The 15,868-nt window shown below is 36.8% G+C and overlaps 4 protein-coding genes and 1 pseudogene across 5 annotated transcripts; all 5 read left to right on the forward strand.

Annotated features, from left to right (window-relative positions):
• Positions 1–192: 192 nt before the first annotated feature.
• On the forward strand, positions 193–2,305 carry clec-75 (C-type lectin domain-containing protein; the record flags this gene model as incomplete). The annotated part of the gene is made up of 8 exons (NM_001356917.3): positions 193–409; positions 460–744; positions 790–973; positions 1,023–1,116; positions 1,158–1,356; positions 1,487–1,581; positions 1,629–1,750; positions 2,272–2,305. The coding sequence occupies 8 exons, from the start codon at positions 193–195 to the stop codon at positions 2,303–2,305; spliced, it is 1,230 nt and encodes a 409-aa protein (NP_001343800.1).
• A 37-nt stretch (positions 2,306–2,342) lies between these two features.
• On the forward strand, positions 2,343–3,844 carry Y46C8AM.1 (C-type lectin domain-containing protein). Its single transcript, NM_001392288.1, has 2 exons — positions 2,343–3,291; positions 3,411–3,844. Exons 1-2 carry the CDS (start codon positions 3,075–3,077, stop codon positions 3,674–3,676), a joined length of 483 nt encoding a protein of 160 aa, NP_001380146.1. The 5' UTR covers positions 2,343–3,074; the 3' UTR covers positions 3,677–3,844.
• An 860-nt stretch (positions 3,845–4,704) lies between these two features.
• On the forward strand, positions 4,705–8,652 carry clec-76 (C-type lectin domain-containing protein). Its single transcript, NM_068048.7, has 9 exons — positions 4,705–5,010; positions 5,249–5,539; positions 5,584–5,767; positions 7,102–7,195; positions 7,251–7,487; positions 7,534–7,678; positions 7,958–8,046; positions 8,093–8,208; positions 8,258–8,652. Exons 1-9 carry the CDS (start codon positions 4,791–4,793, stop codon positions 8,289–8,291), a joined length of 1,410 nt encoding a protein of 469 aa, NP_500449.2. The 5' UTR covers positions 4,705–4,790; the 3' UTR covers positions 8,292–8,652.
• Positions 8,653–9,389: 737 nt separating this feature from the next.
• clec-77 lies at positions 9,390–12,075 on the forward strand (annotated as a pseudogene). Its single transcript has 8 exons — positions 9,390–9,603; positions 10,294–10,560; positions 10,605–10,788; positions 10,834–10,927; positions 11,031–11,270; positions 11,629–11,773; positions 11,818–11,903; positions 11,947–12,075. Coding segments are annotated over exons 1-8 (1,359 nt in total).
• A 732-nt stretch (positions 12,076–12,807) lies between these two features.
• clec-79 (C-type lectin domain-containing protein) lies at positions 12,808–15,180 on the forward strand. Its single transcript, NM_068049.4, has 6 exons — positions 12,808–12,976; positions 13,028–13,364; positions 13,416–13,756; positions 14,133–14,222; positions 14,267–14,720; positions 14,767–15,180. The coding sequence occupies exons 1-6, from the start codon at positions 12,827–12,829 to the stop codon at positions 15,120–15,122; spliced, it is 1,728 nt and encodes a 575-aa protein (NP_500450.1). The 5' UTR covers positions 12,808–12,826; the 3' UTR covers positions 15,123–15,180.
• Positions 15,181–15,868: the final 688 nt, after the last annotated feature.

Consider the following 15,868-nt stretch of genomic DNA (forward strand, 5'->3'; position numbering starts at 1 on the left):
TCAATAATGATTTTTCCACGCTTATCATTCTCCATTTCAACATAACTCTTTCCAGTGCTTGAATATGTCCGTAAACATATTTTAATACCCTTATCTTTGTGGAAAGTCACATATTCAAAATATGTCATTTATAAAATTGCAGTATGTTACAATTTAACATTTCATTTGCCTCAGCATAATTGTTCTTTCCAGATGTTACTCAAACTTTTATATCTTGCAATACTTGTTGGCATAGTCTATGCTATTTGCCCGGACAGTAATGACCAGGAAATCAACAAACTGTGCTTCAAATTTGTGGCTCAAAAGATGACATACAATGATGCTCGTAATTGGTGTCATCACCAGAATCCAGTTGGTCCTTCCTATTTGGCGTATGTTCCGAAAAAGGATACAAGCAGTTACTTGGCATGTGAGTAACCAACCCTTCCCAATATTTTTTGAATCATTATTAATTTTCAGTCTACGCTCGTTCTGCATTCGGCGTAGACGCTCAACAATTTTGGATTGGTCTATTTAGGAATGTTTCTTCTGGCATGTTATCATGGGATAACGGACTGCCCGTTGGCTATACTAACTTTGGTAGCCACGTTGGAGAAAACTATTTTTATGAGAAAATCTCAAATACGAAATGGGATACTCTGGGAGATAATGATGTGAATTATTTTGTGTGTAGTTATGATCCAATGGTTAAACCATCGACAATGATGACAAGTACAATGAAAAGCACAACGACCACCGAATTGGGTAAGTGGGAATGAATTCGTGATATTCATGAACTGGAAGTTTCAGTAAATCCTTCTTGCCAACATGATGATAAGAAAATTGTTTTCTTTGCTTACTCAAATGATCTGGATCCAACTGTTCTGTTGAACGCATTGCGTGATAACTATTTGTATTATAGCAACGTCAGTTTTGCGGTTGCGAGATTCGATGCTCTTGAGCCATTCACTATTTCGTACTTTAGTGTATATCAGTGATTGTTTCTTGTAGTAGACTAGAACATGTATAAAATAACATTTTAGGCAAGTTGTCTCCTACGTTTCCTCTCATCTACCCAATTCTACATTGGCATTCGGGGATAGTACAACAGGAAGTAATGTGTTGGATGTTATTAATGTGAGTATGCACACTAATCCTACATAACGTGTATCGCACAGTACCTCGAAAAAAATTTTCTCAGAAAATTTGAATTTTCCGGCAAATTTTGTCGTAGGGCGAGATGGATGCCACTAGAAGAAAAATATCCAATCTACGCAGTCAACGCAAGAGTTTCTGGAAATGGGTCTCAAGTGCTTCCTCCAATGTCCGTGCCACGAATGGATGATTTCTTGATGGTGATCACACTTCAAAGCCATGGTAGGCCTGCATATGTTTCTATTAGGGGAACCCGGCAAATTTGTTGAATGTGCCTTTTGCTGAGCTCGGCAAAATTCAAAATTTGCCGCTCACCCCTGGTATCTACAACGTTAATTTATCACGTTTTCAGTGCCGCTTAGCAATTTCCAATCTGCAAACCTTAGATGGTATAACAGCCAATCTTCCGACTCGAGCAGTTTTCCAGTGTACCCACCCTTGGGTTATGTAAGGATTTGGCTGAACTTTTCTATTAATTAAAAAAATAAATTCAGACCAATAGTAATACCGATGGTATCAGAAAAATTCTACATGCACTTGTCTATAATATGACCATTGATTATGCCTACACCAATAGCAATGTCGAAACTATGCAGATTAGGGTGTTCAGCCAATCGTAAGATATTTTTCTTTTTGATATTTTTGCGTTTTCTGGCTAAATTCGTCAGTTTTTCTCCATTTTCTCTCCTATATTTGATTTGAAGCATTGTTTGTCAATTATGTAACCACTTTTCCGTGAAAAAAACTTGAAACCCCTGAGGAAATCGCCAGAAATGTCAAAATTGGCCTAAAATCCGCAATTTAATATTTATTATTAATTTTTTTTTCAAAATAACTATTTTAAATAATTGACAAACAATATTTCAAATCAAATATAAAAGAAAAATCGAGAAAAACTGACGAATTTAGCCAGAAAACGCAAAAATATCAAAAATGACGTCACTCATTTGCGCGGTAATTCAAATTTCGTCAGCCGTTTCTTTGATTTTCTCAAAATTGAAAAAATCATAAAAATTTTAGAAAATTTTTTAAAATTTTTTTTACAGTTATATTCGGTTATTAGGGTCCATTTTCTGTCATTTAAAGAAAAAAAATTTAGACTCTACTCCACTTTTGATAAAATAATTTAATTTTTAGTGCTACCAACTACTGGCTGCCGTATTCGGATTGAGTGTGCTGCTTTTGAATTATGTAGATTGTGATCTGAGGATGGCAAGAACAGTTTTTGCATCTGTATTGCTTTCTTTGGATTTTCAGATGTCTCAACTAGGGTTAGCCAGACGGACAAACTCGGACTTTGTAAGTGTGATTTGTTTCTATTAACTCAATGTTATACTTTTATAATGTGTCTTTTGATTAAAGGTGGGGTACCGAAACTTGAGACTTTGCTTTTTTAGACCCAAAATGGTCCAAAACTACCGAATTTCGTAATGAGACGTTCTGAAAATTTTTCAAAAAAAAGTTATGGTCTTTCAAAGTTTTGGAAAAAACGGTCTATTTTTAGCTAAAATCTCAAATTTTGGCAACTTATCGGTGTCGCAGTGATTGGAACTCGATTTTTATTTGATTATCATCCTTTAAAGTTTTGAGAGGCCATAACTTTTTTTTGAAAAATTTTCAGAACGTCTCATTACGAAATTCGGTAGTTTTGGACCATTTTGGGTCTAAAAACGCAAAGTCTCAAATTTCGGTACCCCACCTTTAAACAAAATCCGGACTTCCTCGGCAACTTCTCTGCCAACTTTAGCAACTTTAACAAATTTCCAAGCGCAACAGTTGCAAAAGTTGAATAAAGTTGGTATTAAAAATTTTTCATCTTCTATTTGCACATCACCTTTTCCACTTCTTATCACAATGTCACCGATAACAAATGCCCATAAAAGGAAATTTTTTACAGTCCGACTTCCAGCATTATTTTCTCCACAAAATCATATTTTTCGATGTATGTCAAACTTTTTTTCTTGGCAACACTTTCTGTGTTATCTAGTGCCGTTTGCCCAGACAGTAACGACCAGGAAATCAAAGGACTATGCTTCAAATTTGTAGCTCAGCAAGTCACATTTAATGATGCTCGTGATTGGTGTTTTAACTACAACCGAGCTGCTTCATCATATTTGGCATACGTCCCTAATCAGGAAACGAGCAATTTTTTGGCATGTGAGTATCAAGAAAATTTGTAGCAATTCCATTAGGGTTTCCTGGGAGGCAGAGCCTGACACCTGCCTCCAATTGAAACATTTTTCTCGTTAAAGCTTTGTATAAAATGTATTTTTCAGTCTACGCCCGTTCAGCTTTTGGTGCGGATGCTGAAAACTTTTGGATCGGGCTCACTAGAGATGGTTCTTCTGGCTACTATAGATGGGATAACGGATCTCCAGTTCTATACACGAACTTCGGTGATAACATAGGAAACACGTTTTTCACTGAGAGCATCTCCAATACAAAATGGTATACACTGGGGGATTTCGATAAGAACTACTTTTTGTGCAGTTATGATCCACCTGGCAATTCAACGACAAAATCTGGAATAACGACACATTGAACAACTAGTGGCACTAGATCACGGAGCTCATAGGCCGCCATTTCTTTTCAATTGCTGAAAAATGAATATAAAAATTGTTCGATTATTTTCAACGCCTTGGTTTTTGCTTGTCATTTTTCCAAAATCTTAGAACTTGAAACTATTGTCAAAATAAAAAAAACTGCGGTTTTTGCGCTGTATCTTCGCATTTTCTTGTCTTCCGTTTCCGTCATCGTGGGATTAATGATTTTATTTACAGGAACACCGGCCAGAAGTCAATCACGCTATGGATCAGCCACTTTGTCACTTCATTCTACAGTCGTTTGATGGAACCATCCGTGCACTACGAGTTCAATTCCCATGCCTCCAAACTTCTAGGCTACAGCAATCTCGTGTGCGTTCGCGCGCGTGCTTTGCTGTTCTATATCCTCTTTTGCTTGTCTACCATTTACCTTCAATAAAACGGTTGTGTTCCTGTGAATTGTCTGCACGAAAATTTTTAAAAATCTACTTACTTTGGCTTTCGAGACAATTTTGAATATTTCAAAGAAATTTTTTTGAAACTACAGTTCATTGTATGTTGGGTTTCAACTTCCTGACAAGGATGGAGCAATTGAAAATGCACATTTGTTTGTAGTTTTCTCATATGTCAGTGAAATTTCCTTGAAAATTTAATTTATTTAATTTTATAAAAGATAGAAAAAAGCCAAAATGGAATAATTCACAAGACGTCAGCTATAAATTAATTTGTTTCAAGCAAAGTTGAAATTGAAATTGAAACTTGAAAACACACATGAAATTTTAAATTTTGAGTTCATTTTATTATTCATTAGTATGCAATCAATGATACTCTTAGATCGATTGTCAATAAGGAGTTTCCAAATAATGTTGCGACTTCCACTCCGTACCGCCACTGCCTCAAATTATTACTACACATTTTTTTTTGTAGAAACTCCTATGTGTTTCTGATAAAATGTTTTAATACCTTTTTGTTTATGAAAAATCACAAGTCATATGCATATGCAAGTATTAAAAATTGATAAGCCCACTTTTTGCGTACATCTTGCGTACTCGAGACCCCCACTTGCTGCATACATCGTGTTTCGAGTCGTACTACTTTTTTTCGAGTTTCCAGATGCTTCTTCCCAAATTTCTACTTTTAACAGCATTTCTTGAGTTTGCCAGTGCTATTTGTGCTGACAGTAATGATCAAGAAATCAAAGGATTTTGCTTCAAGTTTGTAACCCAACAGTTGACATTCACAGATGCTCGTACTTGGTGTCATTTGAAGAATCCTGTCGGTCCTTCTTATTTGGCTTATGTCCCTAGCCAGGACACATCAACTTACTTAGCATGTGAGTATACATTTCGATTAATACAAAGGGTCGACTATTACCATTTTTTTTTCAACCGGGATATTGCAGATTTTGGCTGTCGGCTGGTACAGCCAGCCGATACTTTTGAAATTTTTGAAAAAAGAGCAAATTTCTTCAAAACTCTCAAATTTCATTTACAATGTTACAAAGAATTATCGGCCGAAAGCCGACGAAATTTTATCAGTCGGCTGGCGCCGATCAAGTTAATTTATTTTAGTTTACGCTCGTTCTGCATTTGGCGCGGATGCTGAAGTCTTTTGGATTGGTCTCAGTAGAAACGCCTCGTCTGGATCCTTGTCTTGGGATAACGGGCTTCCAGTCGCTTATACCAATTTTGGCACAAACGTCGGAAAAAACTACTTCACTGAGAGCATCTCCAATACTAAATGGGATACACTGGGCGATGGTGATTTGAATTTCTTTGTCTGCAGTTATGCGCCTATTGTCAACTCAACGACAATGACAAGTATCACTGGTACCACAAAACGAATGACAACCACTACAATAGGTAATTAACTGAAACATTCTTCACTCCTAGACGTATCATTTTAGAAAAACTTAATTGCAAACCCGGTGATCACCAAATTATTTTGTTCGCTTATTCAAATGACTTGGCTCCAAGTGTTGTGACGGATGCATTGTATTATTCTTCACTTTCAAGCCAATCTGTTACTTACGCCGTTTCGAGATTTGATTTACGTCAGCCAGAAGATATCCAATACTTTAGTGACTACAGGTAAGTTTTGTTCCTAAAACGTTTCAAAGTTTTAAGTAACGACAGTGGGAATTTTGTTTAAATACACTCCAGTGATCCAAAATAGCCAAATATAACATTCAAAAAAGTTTTAAATTTTTCATAATTTCCAGTCAAAGTTTTGGCAAATTGCCGAATATTTTAAAATTATTTATTTATTTATTTCAATACGATTTTTGAATCGCGTCATTAGAAAAGAATACAAAAATCATTGTTTTACTGATTTTTGAAATTATCTGCAAGAAGTTCCGCTTTTTCTTGGTCTGTGCTGACTAATGCCCCCGATGCAGTTGTTAAACTAGATAGATGTATCTGTTTAGACTTGATGAGATTTTTTACATCATGAGTGAACTCAGAGTTCCCTCCGGATTTGAGCGCTTTCAATTTAAGGTTTCTTTGGTTTTTTGAAGCTTTTTCCTATATTTTCTAGATGTGCATACATTAAAAAGAAATGCTTCAATGTTGTTTGTTTTCGCAGCTGTGGTGTATAATTTAGCAGCAAATTCTTTGAGTAAGGTTAAGTATGGTGGGAGTGAACTTTTTTGTGTTAATTTTTTAGGCACTGAAACTTCAAACGCGTTTTTCATATTCGTCAGGAATATCCGAAACATCGTATCTATTGAGTTTGTAGGTGAGAATAACTCTAGCTCGCGTATATTTTAAATGCGCAAGCAAACAGGTCTATATTTGTGAAATCATGTTACTCTTTGTACTCACGTCGCAGTTCATTTAGTATTTCTAGAGAAAAATCAGCTTGCAATTACTGAATATCACATCTAAGATGTTGTGTGACCTTTTTGGGACTTTGACGTGCTGAACCAGGTCATGCGATCTGCAGAAATCGAGCAAAAGTGTTTCCAAACCCGGATATTCGGTTAAGATATTTATTCAGCAGAGAAATAGTGTCGGTATAAGTTACAGACCTCGGTATATGCAGGTGCAGACGGTATATTTTTATAAGTCTCAGCGGCATAACCTTGACATTCAAATCGATAGCTGGAATTTCGAATGATTTCTTTTTGATTCAGTTAAAACTAAATCGCAGGGAATGTATATTAGCATTTGAGGACATCCTAAGCAATGTCGCAAGTTCCGACCCCTACAATGTTTTAATACTAATAATTAAAACAAGTTTACAGTATAAAAAATGCAGGAAAAAACTATTTTTGGTTGACTTCCAAAATCATGAGTGGCATAAATTGTTTCTGTTTGACAAGAAACAAAAAGTTTTCAAAACATTTCTGAAAATGATATTTGGCCATTTTTCTGGCTGTTCACAATTTCTCCACTGGCACCACCTTGAAACAATACTTCAGTCTATTCTCTTCTTACGTTTCCTCTCATCTACCGGATTATACATTAGGATTCGAAGAAGCAACAACAGGAAGTAATGTGTTTGAAGTTATTAACGTAAGTATTCGGTTGAACAGGTAAAACAATAAATATATAATGTTGAAAGATTTAGAAATTTTACGACAACACCCAAGCCACGTGTGGTTCAAATCTTATAATTTTGTCGAAACGATACCCCAATACAGCAGATGTATCGAACATTGTGCTTAAAGTTCGAAAAAGTCAAGGAATGGTCAATTTTCTTGCGTCTCATGCTCCTTCTGGCGGTACAGTGTCTCAGGGGCTTTATGATCTGTGTTCTCTAACCAATGGAATCTACTCTATTGGACGCGATTCCTCTTTCTCAAATGTCATACTTACATACAACTTTTGTTTTAAAACAGTCATATTTTCAGATGATCGAATCAATGCCTATACGCTATAGATACGCAATATATGCTGACAATCCCAAAGTATCAGGACAAGGATCTCAAACACTCGCTTCAATGTCCGTACCAGCCGATGGTACTTATTATTTGTCAATGATGCTTCAAAACCATAGTACGTGATAGATTCAGAATGCTCAAAAACTTGGGTGCGGCAAAGTGTACTCAAGCATCTGAAAAATTGTTGCAACTTATTTCAGTTCGAAATTCAATTAGAAGCGATGATTCGCTAAAAAAGTATAATTTACACAGATTTTAAACCGTGCAGAACATCTCAATATATGTTTTTTCCTGGCGAAAAAATAACTTCCTGTTCTGAAAATACAGATTTACTCTTGAAACGTTCTTACTACATATGTATCACTTCATTTAGTACATGTACATACTTTTTCAGCTCCGGTCAACACTACTCAATCTGTACTCCTACACTGGTATAGTCCATATTCTAGATACTCGAGCACAGCGAGTGTGCACGGGTTATCTGTAAGATTTCAACATCCAGCAAAATGTTTTGTAGTAAAAATTGCAGTTTGAAACTAATAATAATGGCGCAAATTCGGAAATACTTGATGCGGCAATATACAATGTGACATTGGACTTTGTTTATTTCACTAGTGAAACTATGCAAATCAGATTTTACGGAACGTAAGTCATTTTGCAAATCGTGTTCGATCAAACAGAATTATATTTTCAGCTCTACTGATCATTGGTTGCCGTACGCTGATTGATAACTATTAACTTCTACCACTTACCTCCAATAAAACTACTGTGTTTTCTTGTCGAATTCAAATTTCCAAAACTCAACTTACTTCGGCTTTCGAGAAAATGTTGGATATTTCCTAGATTTATGTATACATTCATTTAAGATTTTGTTGAAATTGTTGTGCTTGGGTTTCCGAATTTCCTGATAAGCTATTAAAACTTTTTTGGGGCGAGTCACTGAAATCACTGAACACTCGTCGCATTTGCTTCACATTATTCACTTTTTCATATGTTTCCCAAAATATCTATCCTGAGATCCCTAGTCCGGATATCTCGTTCCGCTTGTTCTGATAGTAAGGACAATGAGATTCAAGGGCAATCTAAAAAAGTAGTTTGTATGTCTGAAAATTCAAATACGCAAAGAAGAAATACATTTAAGTGCAAAAAGTTTACCTATAGGTGTGTATACATAACACATGTATCGCTGACGTACATACATGTGTGGGAAAGTTCTATAGGACCCCCTCCTCATTTTTGACGTTTCACATATGGCAAAAAAATTTTTGAAAACTTTTACCGTAGATTGATTTCAAAAAACACAATAGTTCACAGAAAATTTTTGCTATACTAATTTTATTCCTTTTAAATACTTCGCATATATAAGATGGTTAAATCGCTTCTAGTCAGACGAACCAAGTGTTTTTGACAACTATGGCGGGAAAAATATGTTTGCATTTTTTTAATTTTTGCCATCTTTGTGTGCAGTAGAGAGATGGGACAACCTGACCCACGTGATGTGCAACATTGTGAAATGCATTTCAAAGTAGACACACAGTACCAAACATCGTTTTAACTTTTGATCGAGAGTACGTAATGAGTAATAATTTCCAACTGCTTATCACAGCTTGATTCAACGTCACGTTCTTGTGAACTTTTGTGTGTTCATATCATTTGCAGTTTTGATCAAATTTTTATATTGATCTTAGCTTTTTCTTATCGTGATTTGCTTAGAATTCATTATTTCCAAAGTTATACCTTATCTCGTGAAAAAAGAACGACATATGTGTACGTCACCGATGTATATATAATGTAGGTAAACTTTTTGCACGCATTTGAATTTCCAGATGCTTCCCAAACTACTTCTCTTCTCGATAATTTTTGAGTTAGCCAACGCCGCTTGTCTAGACGGTGACCGAGGAATCGCAGGACAATGCTTTACGTATGTGGCTCAACGGATGACGTAAGAGGATGCTCGGAATTGGTGTCATCACCAGAATCCAGTAGGTCCTTCCTACTTGGCATATCTTCCGAATTTTGAGACAAACAACTGCGTGGCATGTGAGTAACAATAGCTAACATTAGTCTGAAATATAAGGTTTTTTGATCATAAGACTAGAATTTCATCAAAATATATATTTTTGGGGAAAATTCAAATTGTTGAGATATTTACTTATTGAATAAAGGTGGAGTAAAGTCGAAATTTTTTTTTTGCTTTAAATGACAGAAAATGGACCCTAATAACCGAATATAACTGTAAAAAATTTTAAAAAATTTTATAAATTTTTTATGATTTTTTCAATTTTGAGAAAATCAAAGGAACGGCTGACGAAATTTGAATTACCGCGCAAATGAGTGACGTCATTTTTGATATTTTCGCGTTTTCTGGCTAAATTCGTCGATTTTTCTCGATTTTTTCTTTTATATTTGATTTGAAACATTGCTTGTCAATTATGTAACCACTTTTCCGTAAAAAAACTTGAAAACCCTAAAGAAATTGCCAGAAAACGCGAAAATATCAAAAATGACGTCACTCATTTGCGCGGTAATTCAAATTTCGTCAGTCGTTTCTCTGATTTTCTCAAAATTGAAAAAATCATAAAAAAAATTTAGAAATTTTTTCAAATTTTTTTACAGTTATATTCGGTTATTAGGGTCCATTTTCTCTCATTTAAAGCAAAAAAATTTTTGGACTCTACTCAACCTTTATGTAAGTATTATTAGTGTCGTATAACTTTTCCAACTTTCCAGTCGATGCCCATGATTCATTAGGCGATGCTGATTTTTTCTGGATTGGTCTAAGCAGAAATGCCTCAACTCGTGCTTTATCTTGGGATAACGGACTTCCAGTTGTCTACACCAACTTGGGGTATAAATTTGATAAAAGATATTTCACTGAGCGCATCTCCGACACAAGATGGGAAACTCTGGGCGATGAAGATAAGAATTGCTTTGTGTGCAGTTATGATCCGGCGATGGTGACAGCGACGACGATGAAAACGACAACTATCTCAGCAAGTAAGTAGTAGTGGCCGTATACTAACTGGTGGCCTAGCTTTCAGCACCGGATGGATGCCGACCTGATGATCAGCTGAACTTCATGTTTGCTTATTCGAACGACCTGGATCCGATGGTGGTGACAAAATCATTAGAGAACCTTAATCTTTTGCCTAAACCCACCAATTTTGCAATTTCGAGATTTGATTTACGCCAGCCAGAAGATTTTGGATATTTGAGGAATTTCAGGTGCTTCTTGTACTGAGCTGTTAGAAATTAGAAATTCTGTTTCAGCCAAGCAATTACATATGTTCATTCTCATCTACCAGATCCTTCATTAGGATATGGTGATACAACGACGGGAAGTGATGTGTTGGATGTTATTAATGTGAGTTTTCTAGGTAGGGCTTCCATGTAGGCGCCAAAACGTCTGCCGCCTACCCCTCGCCTCCTGTATAATCCAACTCATCCTACAGAATAATAATTTTCAGAAGTTCTACGACAACACGCGAATAGTTCCCTGTGTATCAATTGTCCAAGTTTTAACAAAACGTTACCCTAATCCAATGGATATTTCGAATCTTGTCGCGAAAGTTCGAAGATACCATGGAATGGTCAACTTCCTTGCTTCCAATGTATCATCCGGTGGTTCTGAGTCTCAAGTGCTTTTTGATCTGTCATCAAGGACAAATGGAGTATACAATATTGTACCTGATGAATACTTTGCCATGGTAAACTTATTAGCAGGCATTTTTTAGTAGCGAAGGTGTCACCGGCATTTTTGAAAAAAAAACCTAGTATTTTAGTATTTTCATGGATTTTTTGACAAGCTTTGAAATATCTTTTTTTCGGAATTCTCAAATTTTCAGGGATTTTTTCTCTCGTTCTTCCCCGCCAAGACTAAGCCTAGCTGTCAAAATCATCTAAAACAATTTGAACCGTTTTTGAAAAAATTCTCACTATGCTCACCGTGAGCTCGGCTCTGAAATTTGGCAGCTTAACGTTCACACTAAACCGTTTCTAAACATTAATTAAAACAGCTTTTGTTCAAAACTTCCCTTCCCTTGTTAGCAGATGAACTAGTTTCAGAGGATTATGTGGATGCCAAACCACCATAGATATCCATTCTATGCAGTCAATCCTAGAGTATCCGGACAAGGATCTCAAATACTTCCTCCAATGCCCATTTCAGTCTCTAATCCCTGCACGGTGACAGTTACTCTACAAAGCCATGGTATCCCAAATTTTTTTCAAATATATTTTGTCTTCAATTTTCAGTGCCGGCTAGTAACTTCAAATCTGCAATTCTCAAATGGTATAATCAACCTTCCAACAGCTCTGGCATTTTTGCTATTCACCCCGGGGTAGTTTCTTGACGTTTTTCTGTCAGAGAATTTTGGTTTTCAGTCCTTTACCACTAATAGCGAAGCTGTGTGGCGAAGTGTTGAAGCTGTTGTCTATAATGTGACCATCAATTACGACTATACTAATACTGATGTCGAAACTATGCAAATTCGATTTTACTGTCTACAGTAACTTTTTAAAAATTCAATTTGCTTAATTAATCAATAACTTTCAGCCTAACTATTGGCTGCCGTATTCAGATTGATTATTGAAATGGACAAAGTCTGGATCTATAATAATTTGACGTTTTAGATTTTGATGACTCTTCTATACATAAAAGTTCTCCCGAGAAATTAAATATATTTTCACTTTTTTAAAATTTATTTTTTTGGTTTTTCTTGATTTTTTGTCATTCTATTTTAAATTGATTTTTAGGAATTTATCGGAATACATTTTTCCCTCACCCCGAGCCTGAGCCTGAGCCTGAACCTGAGCCTGAGCCTGAGCCTGAGCCTGAGCCTGAGCCTCAGAATATACCTATGCCTAAGCCAAACTTATTTTGGCGGGAAAATCAAATTTTCTGAGAAAATGTTTTGTCAGGAAATTAAAATTTTATGAGAAAAGTAAATTTAATATTTTTAAAGAAAAATTTTGGAGGTAATTTCAATTTTTCAAAGAAAAAATCTGGCGGGAAAATCAAATTTCCATGAAAAAATCTGGCGGGCATTCAAAGAAATGTTTTGAGAATTTTTGCGTGAAATTCTAGAAATCTGCGAAATAAATATTCAAAACAAAGAAAAAAAAAGATAAAGCCCCGTGAAAAACAAAACTAAAAGTTCGAAAAGTTCAAAAGTTCAAAAAAGAAATCCGTGACCCGCCCCGCCCCCACTATAAAAACACGATTCTTTGCATACAAATTCAATCAGTACGAGATTCAATCAATATGACAACGAAAGTAGTCTCTGTTTGGCTTGGTTTCATTGTCTCGGCCTTCTTCACAACTTCTTGGGGGCTCTTGCTCAATTCTGATGAGGGATTTGAAAAAGCTTGCAAACAGTCTGGAGGAGACTATACACAAAGAGCAGGAAATGATGTGAGTTTTTGAAATTCTGATAAATAATTGGAAAACTTCGTGAATTTCCAGTCAAACACCGGTGATATCTGCCTCATGAAGTTCTCAGTGGTGACAAGTGATGAGCAGGATGCTCGCGACTTCTGTGAGCTCAATGCTCCGTGGCGGCTTAGAGAAGCGAGGAGAGAAACACAAGACAGTATTCCGGTGGTTATCTGTGACGTTGAAGCTACATACACTTGCAATGCCGGATGGATTCAAATGTACGGGTATTGCTTCAAGATGAGTGAGATGCATGATGTCTACACACATGAAGAAGCTGAGAAGTACTGTAAAGAGCAAGCTGGGCCAAGTTTTCACGGAGAAATTGCCAGTATTCACCAAAGATACATCTTGACGCCTTGGAAAAGTGAGTTGGCCAGCGAGCCTAAGAACAGACTAGAATACATATTGTTTCCAGACTACTTCCGAACAATCAAACAATTCTGGGTTCAAGCCCCTGAGACGTGGAATGAATATGTAGTCAAGACCAATAAAGTTGATGGTGATTATCTTGCTCTGGCCTTCTTCGGTGACCACTTTGAATTCTCAGTCCCAGTAAATTCGTTGATCAAGATTAATGGAAATGTGAAGTTGCAAGCTCTCTGCCAGTATAAGCCTGCAATTACTCCTGCCGAGATTAACTATATGGGCCGTAGATATTCGGAAATCTACTATCCAACAGTGCCGGTCAAGGATGGGATTATTGTTAGATCGGCTTCTTCGTACACCAGAAGTAGTAACCAATTGGATGTTTGCAAGGTATGCTTAATGTAGGCCTAGGCTTAGGCTTAGGCGCAGGTTTAGGCTTAGCCTTAGGCTCAGTCTTAGGCTTGGGCTCAGACCCAGGCTTAGGCTTACGCTTAGGCTTAGCCTCGGGCTAAAGTTTGGGCTTAGGTTTAGGCTTGAGCCTAGTCTTAGGCTTAGGCTCAGGCATTGGCCTAGGCTTAGGTTTAGGCGTAGGCTTTGGCTAAGCTTACAACTAGGGATTATGCTTAGACCTAGGCTTAGATTTAGGCTCAGACCCAGGCTTAGACCTAGGCTTAGCTTAGACTTAGGCTTAGGATGAGGCTAAGGCTAAGGCTTAGGCCTCTGGAACACAAAGAAAGGGTGCCAAAAACTTTGATTTTCATTTCAGAAAGTGTTGAAGCCTTACATGTACACGAAGGAATCGCATTTCTTCCCAGACCCGGATAGCATGGAACAGCTCGCTAAACTTGAACCAGAGGTATTGCCTATTATTTCCATAGTATCCTCCATTGCAATTTTCAGACGTATTCACTTATGCGTTCTCCACTAGTCTCGGAGATTGATCAGAGTTACAGAAACAGACACAATTGCCAAACCCCAGGGGCTCACTATGAGGTTGTGCTAGGTGGCAAGAAAACGGCAAACTTTGTGGTAGAACACGATAAGATCAAAGGCAAACCTACATGTGACAATATGATGAGCGCATCCATCTCTCACTTCAAAGGACAGGCTCCAGAGTTTCATCCGATGGTTGACAGTCAGTCACTTCCGATTTGGTGCAAATTGGGAAAAGTTGTGAAGTACAAGTTTGATGTTCCACCGGGATGGCTTGACTTCCGTCGACTCAATGGACAAGTGGTCCTGCATTGGCTCTCGGAAGAAAAACTAAAGTTTACAGACGCAGCCAAAGCATGTGAGGCGAAAGGAGCACACTTGGCTGGTATTAATTCGCTGAAAGAAGCAGAACAGTTAGGAAGTAAGTTTGTTGTTTGAATAATCAATTTTAAAAACATAATTTTAAGATCATGTTGTCGGAGCTAAGTTGAACAACGAGCAGTTCTGGCTTGGAGCGCAACGTAAGACCGAATGCTTGGAAAATAACGACTGGAAAGCTCCTTGCACACGTGGCAAAATCTTCGAATGGAACAATAACGTGGCGACGGATTTCCGTGAAGAGTGGTGGAAGAAAAATAACAATAACCATTCTCCAAATCCATCAGGCACTGGTCAACGATGCTTGTCTTTTGCCTTTGGGGATCTGTATTGGTCAGAGAAAGGAGATAAAGGATTTTTGGATGACATTGAGTGCCACAACGAGCTGAGATACTTCTGCAGCAAAATGGCCACGTTTACGGAGTGTGAGGAAAATTGTGACTAGTGACGAAGATTGAGTACTATTGCTTTTATGATTGTGTATGAAAAGAAATTTTGATTTTTTCCAGGTGGTTTTTGAAATGTTTCAGAAAGTTGATTTTAGGTTGAAGTTGAGAAAGTTTCTTTGAAGCTTCAAATCACTGGTTTTCTGAAAATTAGAAGAACATTTTCTTTTTTATCTGTTTTTGATTGTCTCAAGTCCCGGATAATTATTTTCAGGGCTCTGACCTACTGGTTGCCGTATTTGGCAATTAACGGAGTCATGGCAAACAAAAATGAACCGCCTAAATCTAGAAAGAAGCATGTCTCTTGAGTTTCAGCTTCAATTGAGCATCAGAGGTGTGCGGCAAGTTTGCCAAGTTTGCCAAATTTGCCATTTGCCGAGATCAGCAAATTTTGTAATTTTCCGCAGACTTGAAAAATTATAATAAAACTTTGTTCAAAACTACTGGTTTCGACCAGATATTTGAAAGAAAACATTGCACCGACTATCTTCTATTTTTCTAAAAAACACATTTCTTGAACATTTTCTGCACAATCTTTGCACATTTTTTGCACAATTTTTGAACTTTTTAAAATTAATTTTTGCACATTTTTTTTGAGATAACGCGATTTCGCATTAGGCAAAATCGGACAAAAACCAGTTAACCTTTTATGTTTCAAAGTTCCACAGTTCCAAAAAATGTTCATTTTCCAACTAATATAATGACTTGGTTAGGTCCTACCGAATGACACAACAAATCTGGTTGA

This window comes from Caenorhabditis elegans, chromosome IV, assembly GCF_000002985.6.
Source record: "Caenorhabditis elegans chromosome IV".
NCBI classification, from domain to species: Eukaryota; Metazoa; Nematoda; class Chromadorea; order Rhabditida; family Rhabditidae; genus Caenorhabditis; species Caenorhabditis elegans.

What these genes read in the sequence shown, in the direction of transcription:
- Y46C8AM.1 (NM_001392288.1), top strand. Translation starts at nt 3,075, where the DNA reads ATGTATGTCAAACTTTTTTTCTTGGCAACACTTTCTGTGTTATCTAGT. An exon ending in AACGAGCAATTTTTTGGCAT is followed by an intron (nt 3,292 to 3,410) that starts GTGAGTATCAAG and finishes TGTATTTTTCAG; the next exon opens with TCTACGCCCGTTCAGCTTTT.
- clec-76 (NM_068048.7), top strand. Translation starts at nt 4,791, where the DNA reads ATGCTTCTTCCCAAATTTCTACTTTTAACAGCATTTCTTGAGTTTGCC. An exon ending in CAATACTTTAGTGACTACAG is followed by an intron (nt 5,768 to 7,101) that starts GTAAGTTTTGTT and finishes ACAATACTTCAG; the next exon opens with TCTATTCTCTTCTTACGTTT. An exon ending in AATGATGCTTCAAAACCATA is followed by an intron (nt 7,679 to 7,957) that starts GTACGTGATAGA and finishes ATACTTTTTCAG; the next exon opens with CTCCGGTCAACACTACTCAA.
- clec-79 (NM_068049.4), top strand. Translation starts at nt 12,827, where the DNA reads ATGACAACGAAAGTAGTCTCTGTTTGGCTTGGTTTCATTGTCTCGGCC. An exon ending in ACCAATTGGATGTTTGCAAG is followed by an intron (nt 13,757 to 14,132) that starts GTATGCTTAATG and finishes TTTTCATTTCAG; the next exon opens with AAAGTGTTGAAGCCTTACAT. An exon ending in TCGCTAAACTTGAACCAGAG is followed by an intron (nt 14,223 to 14,266) that starts GTATTGCCTATT and finishes TGCAATTTTCAG; the next exon opens with ACGTATTCACTTATGCGTTC.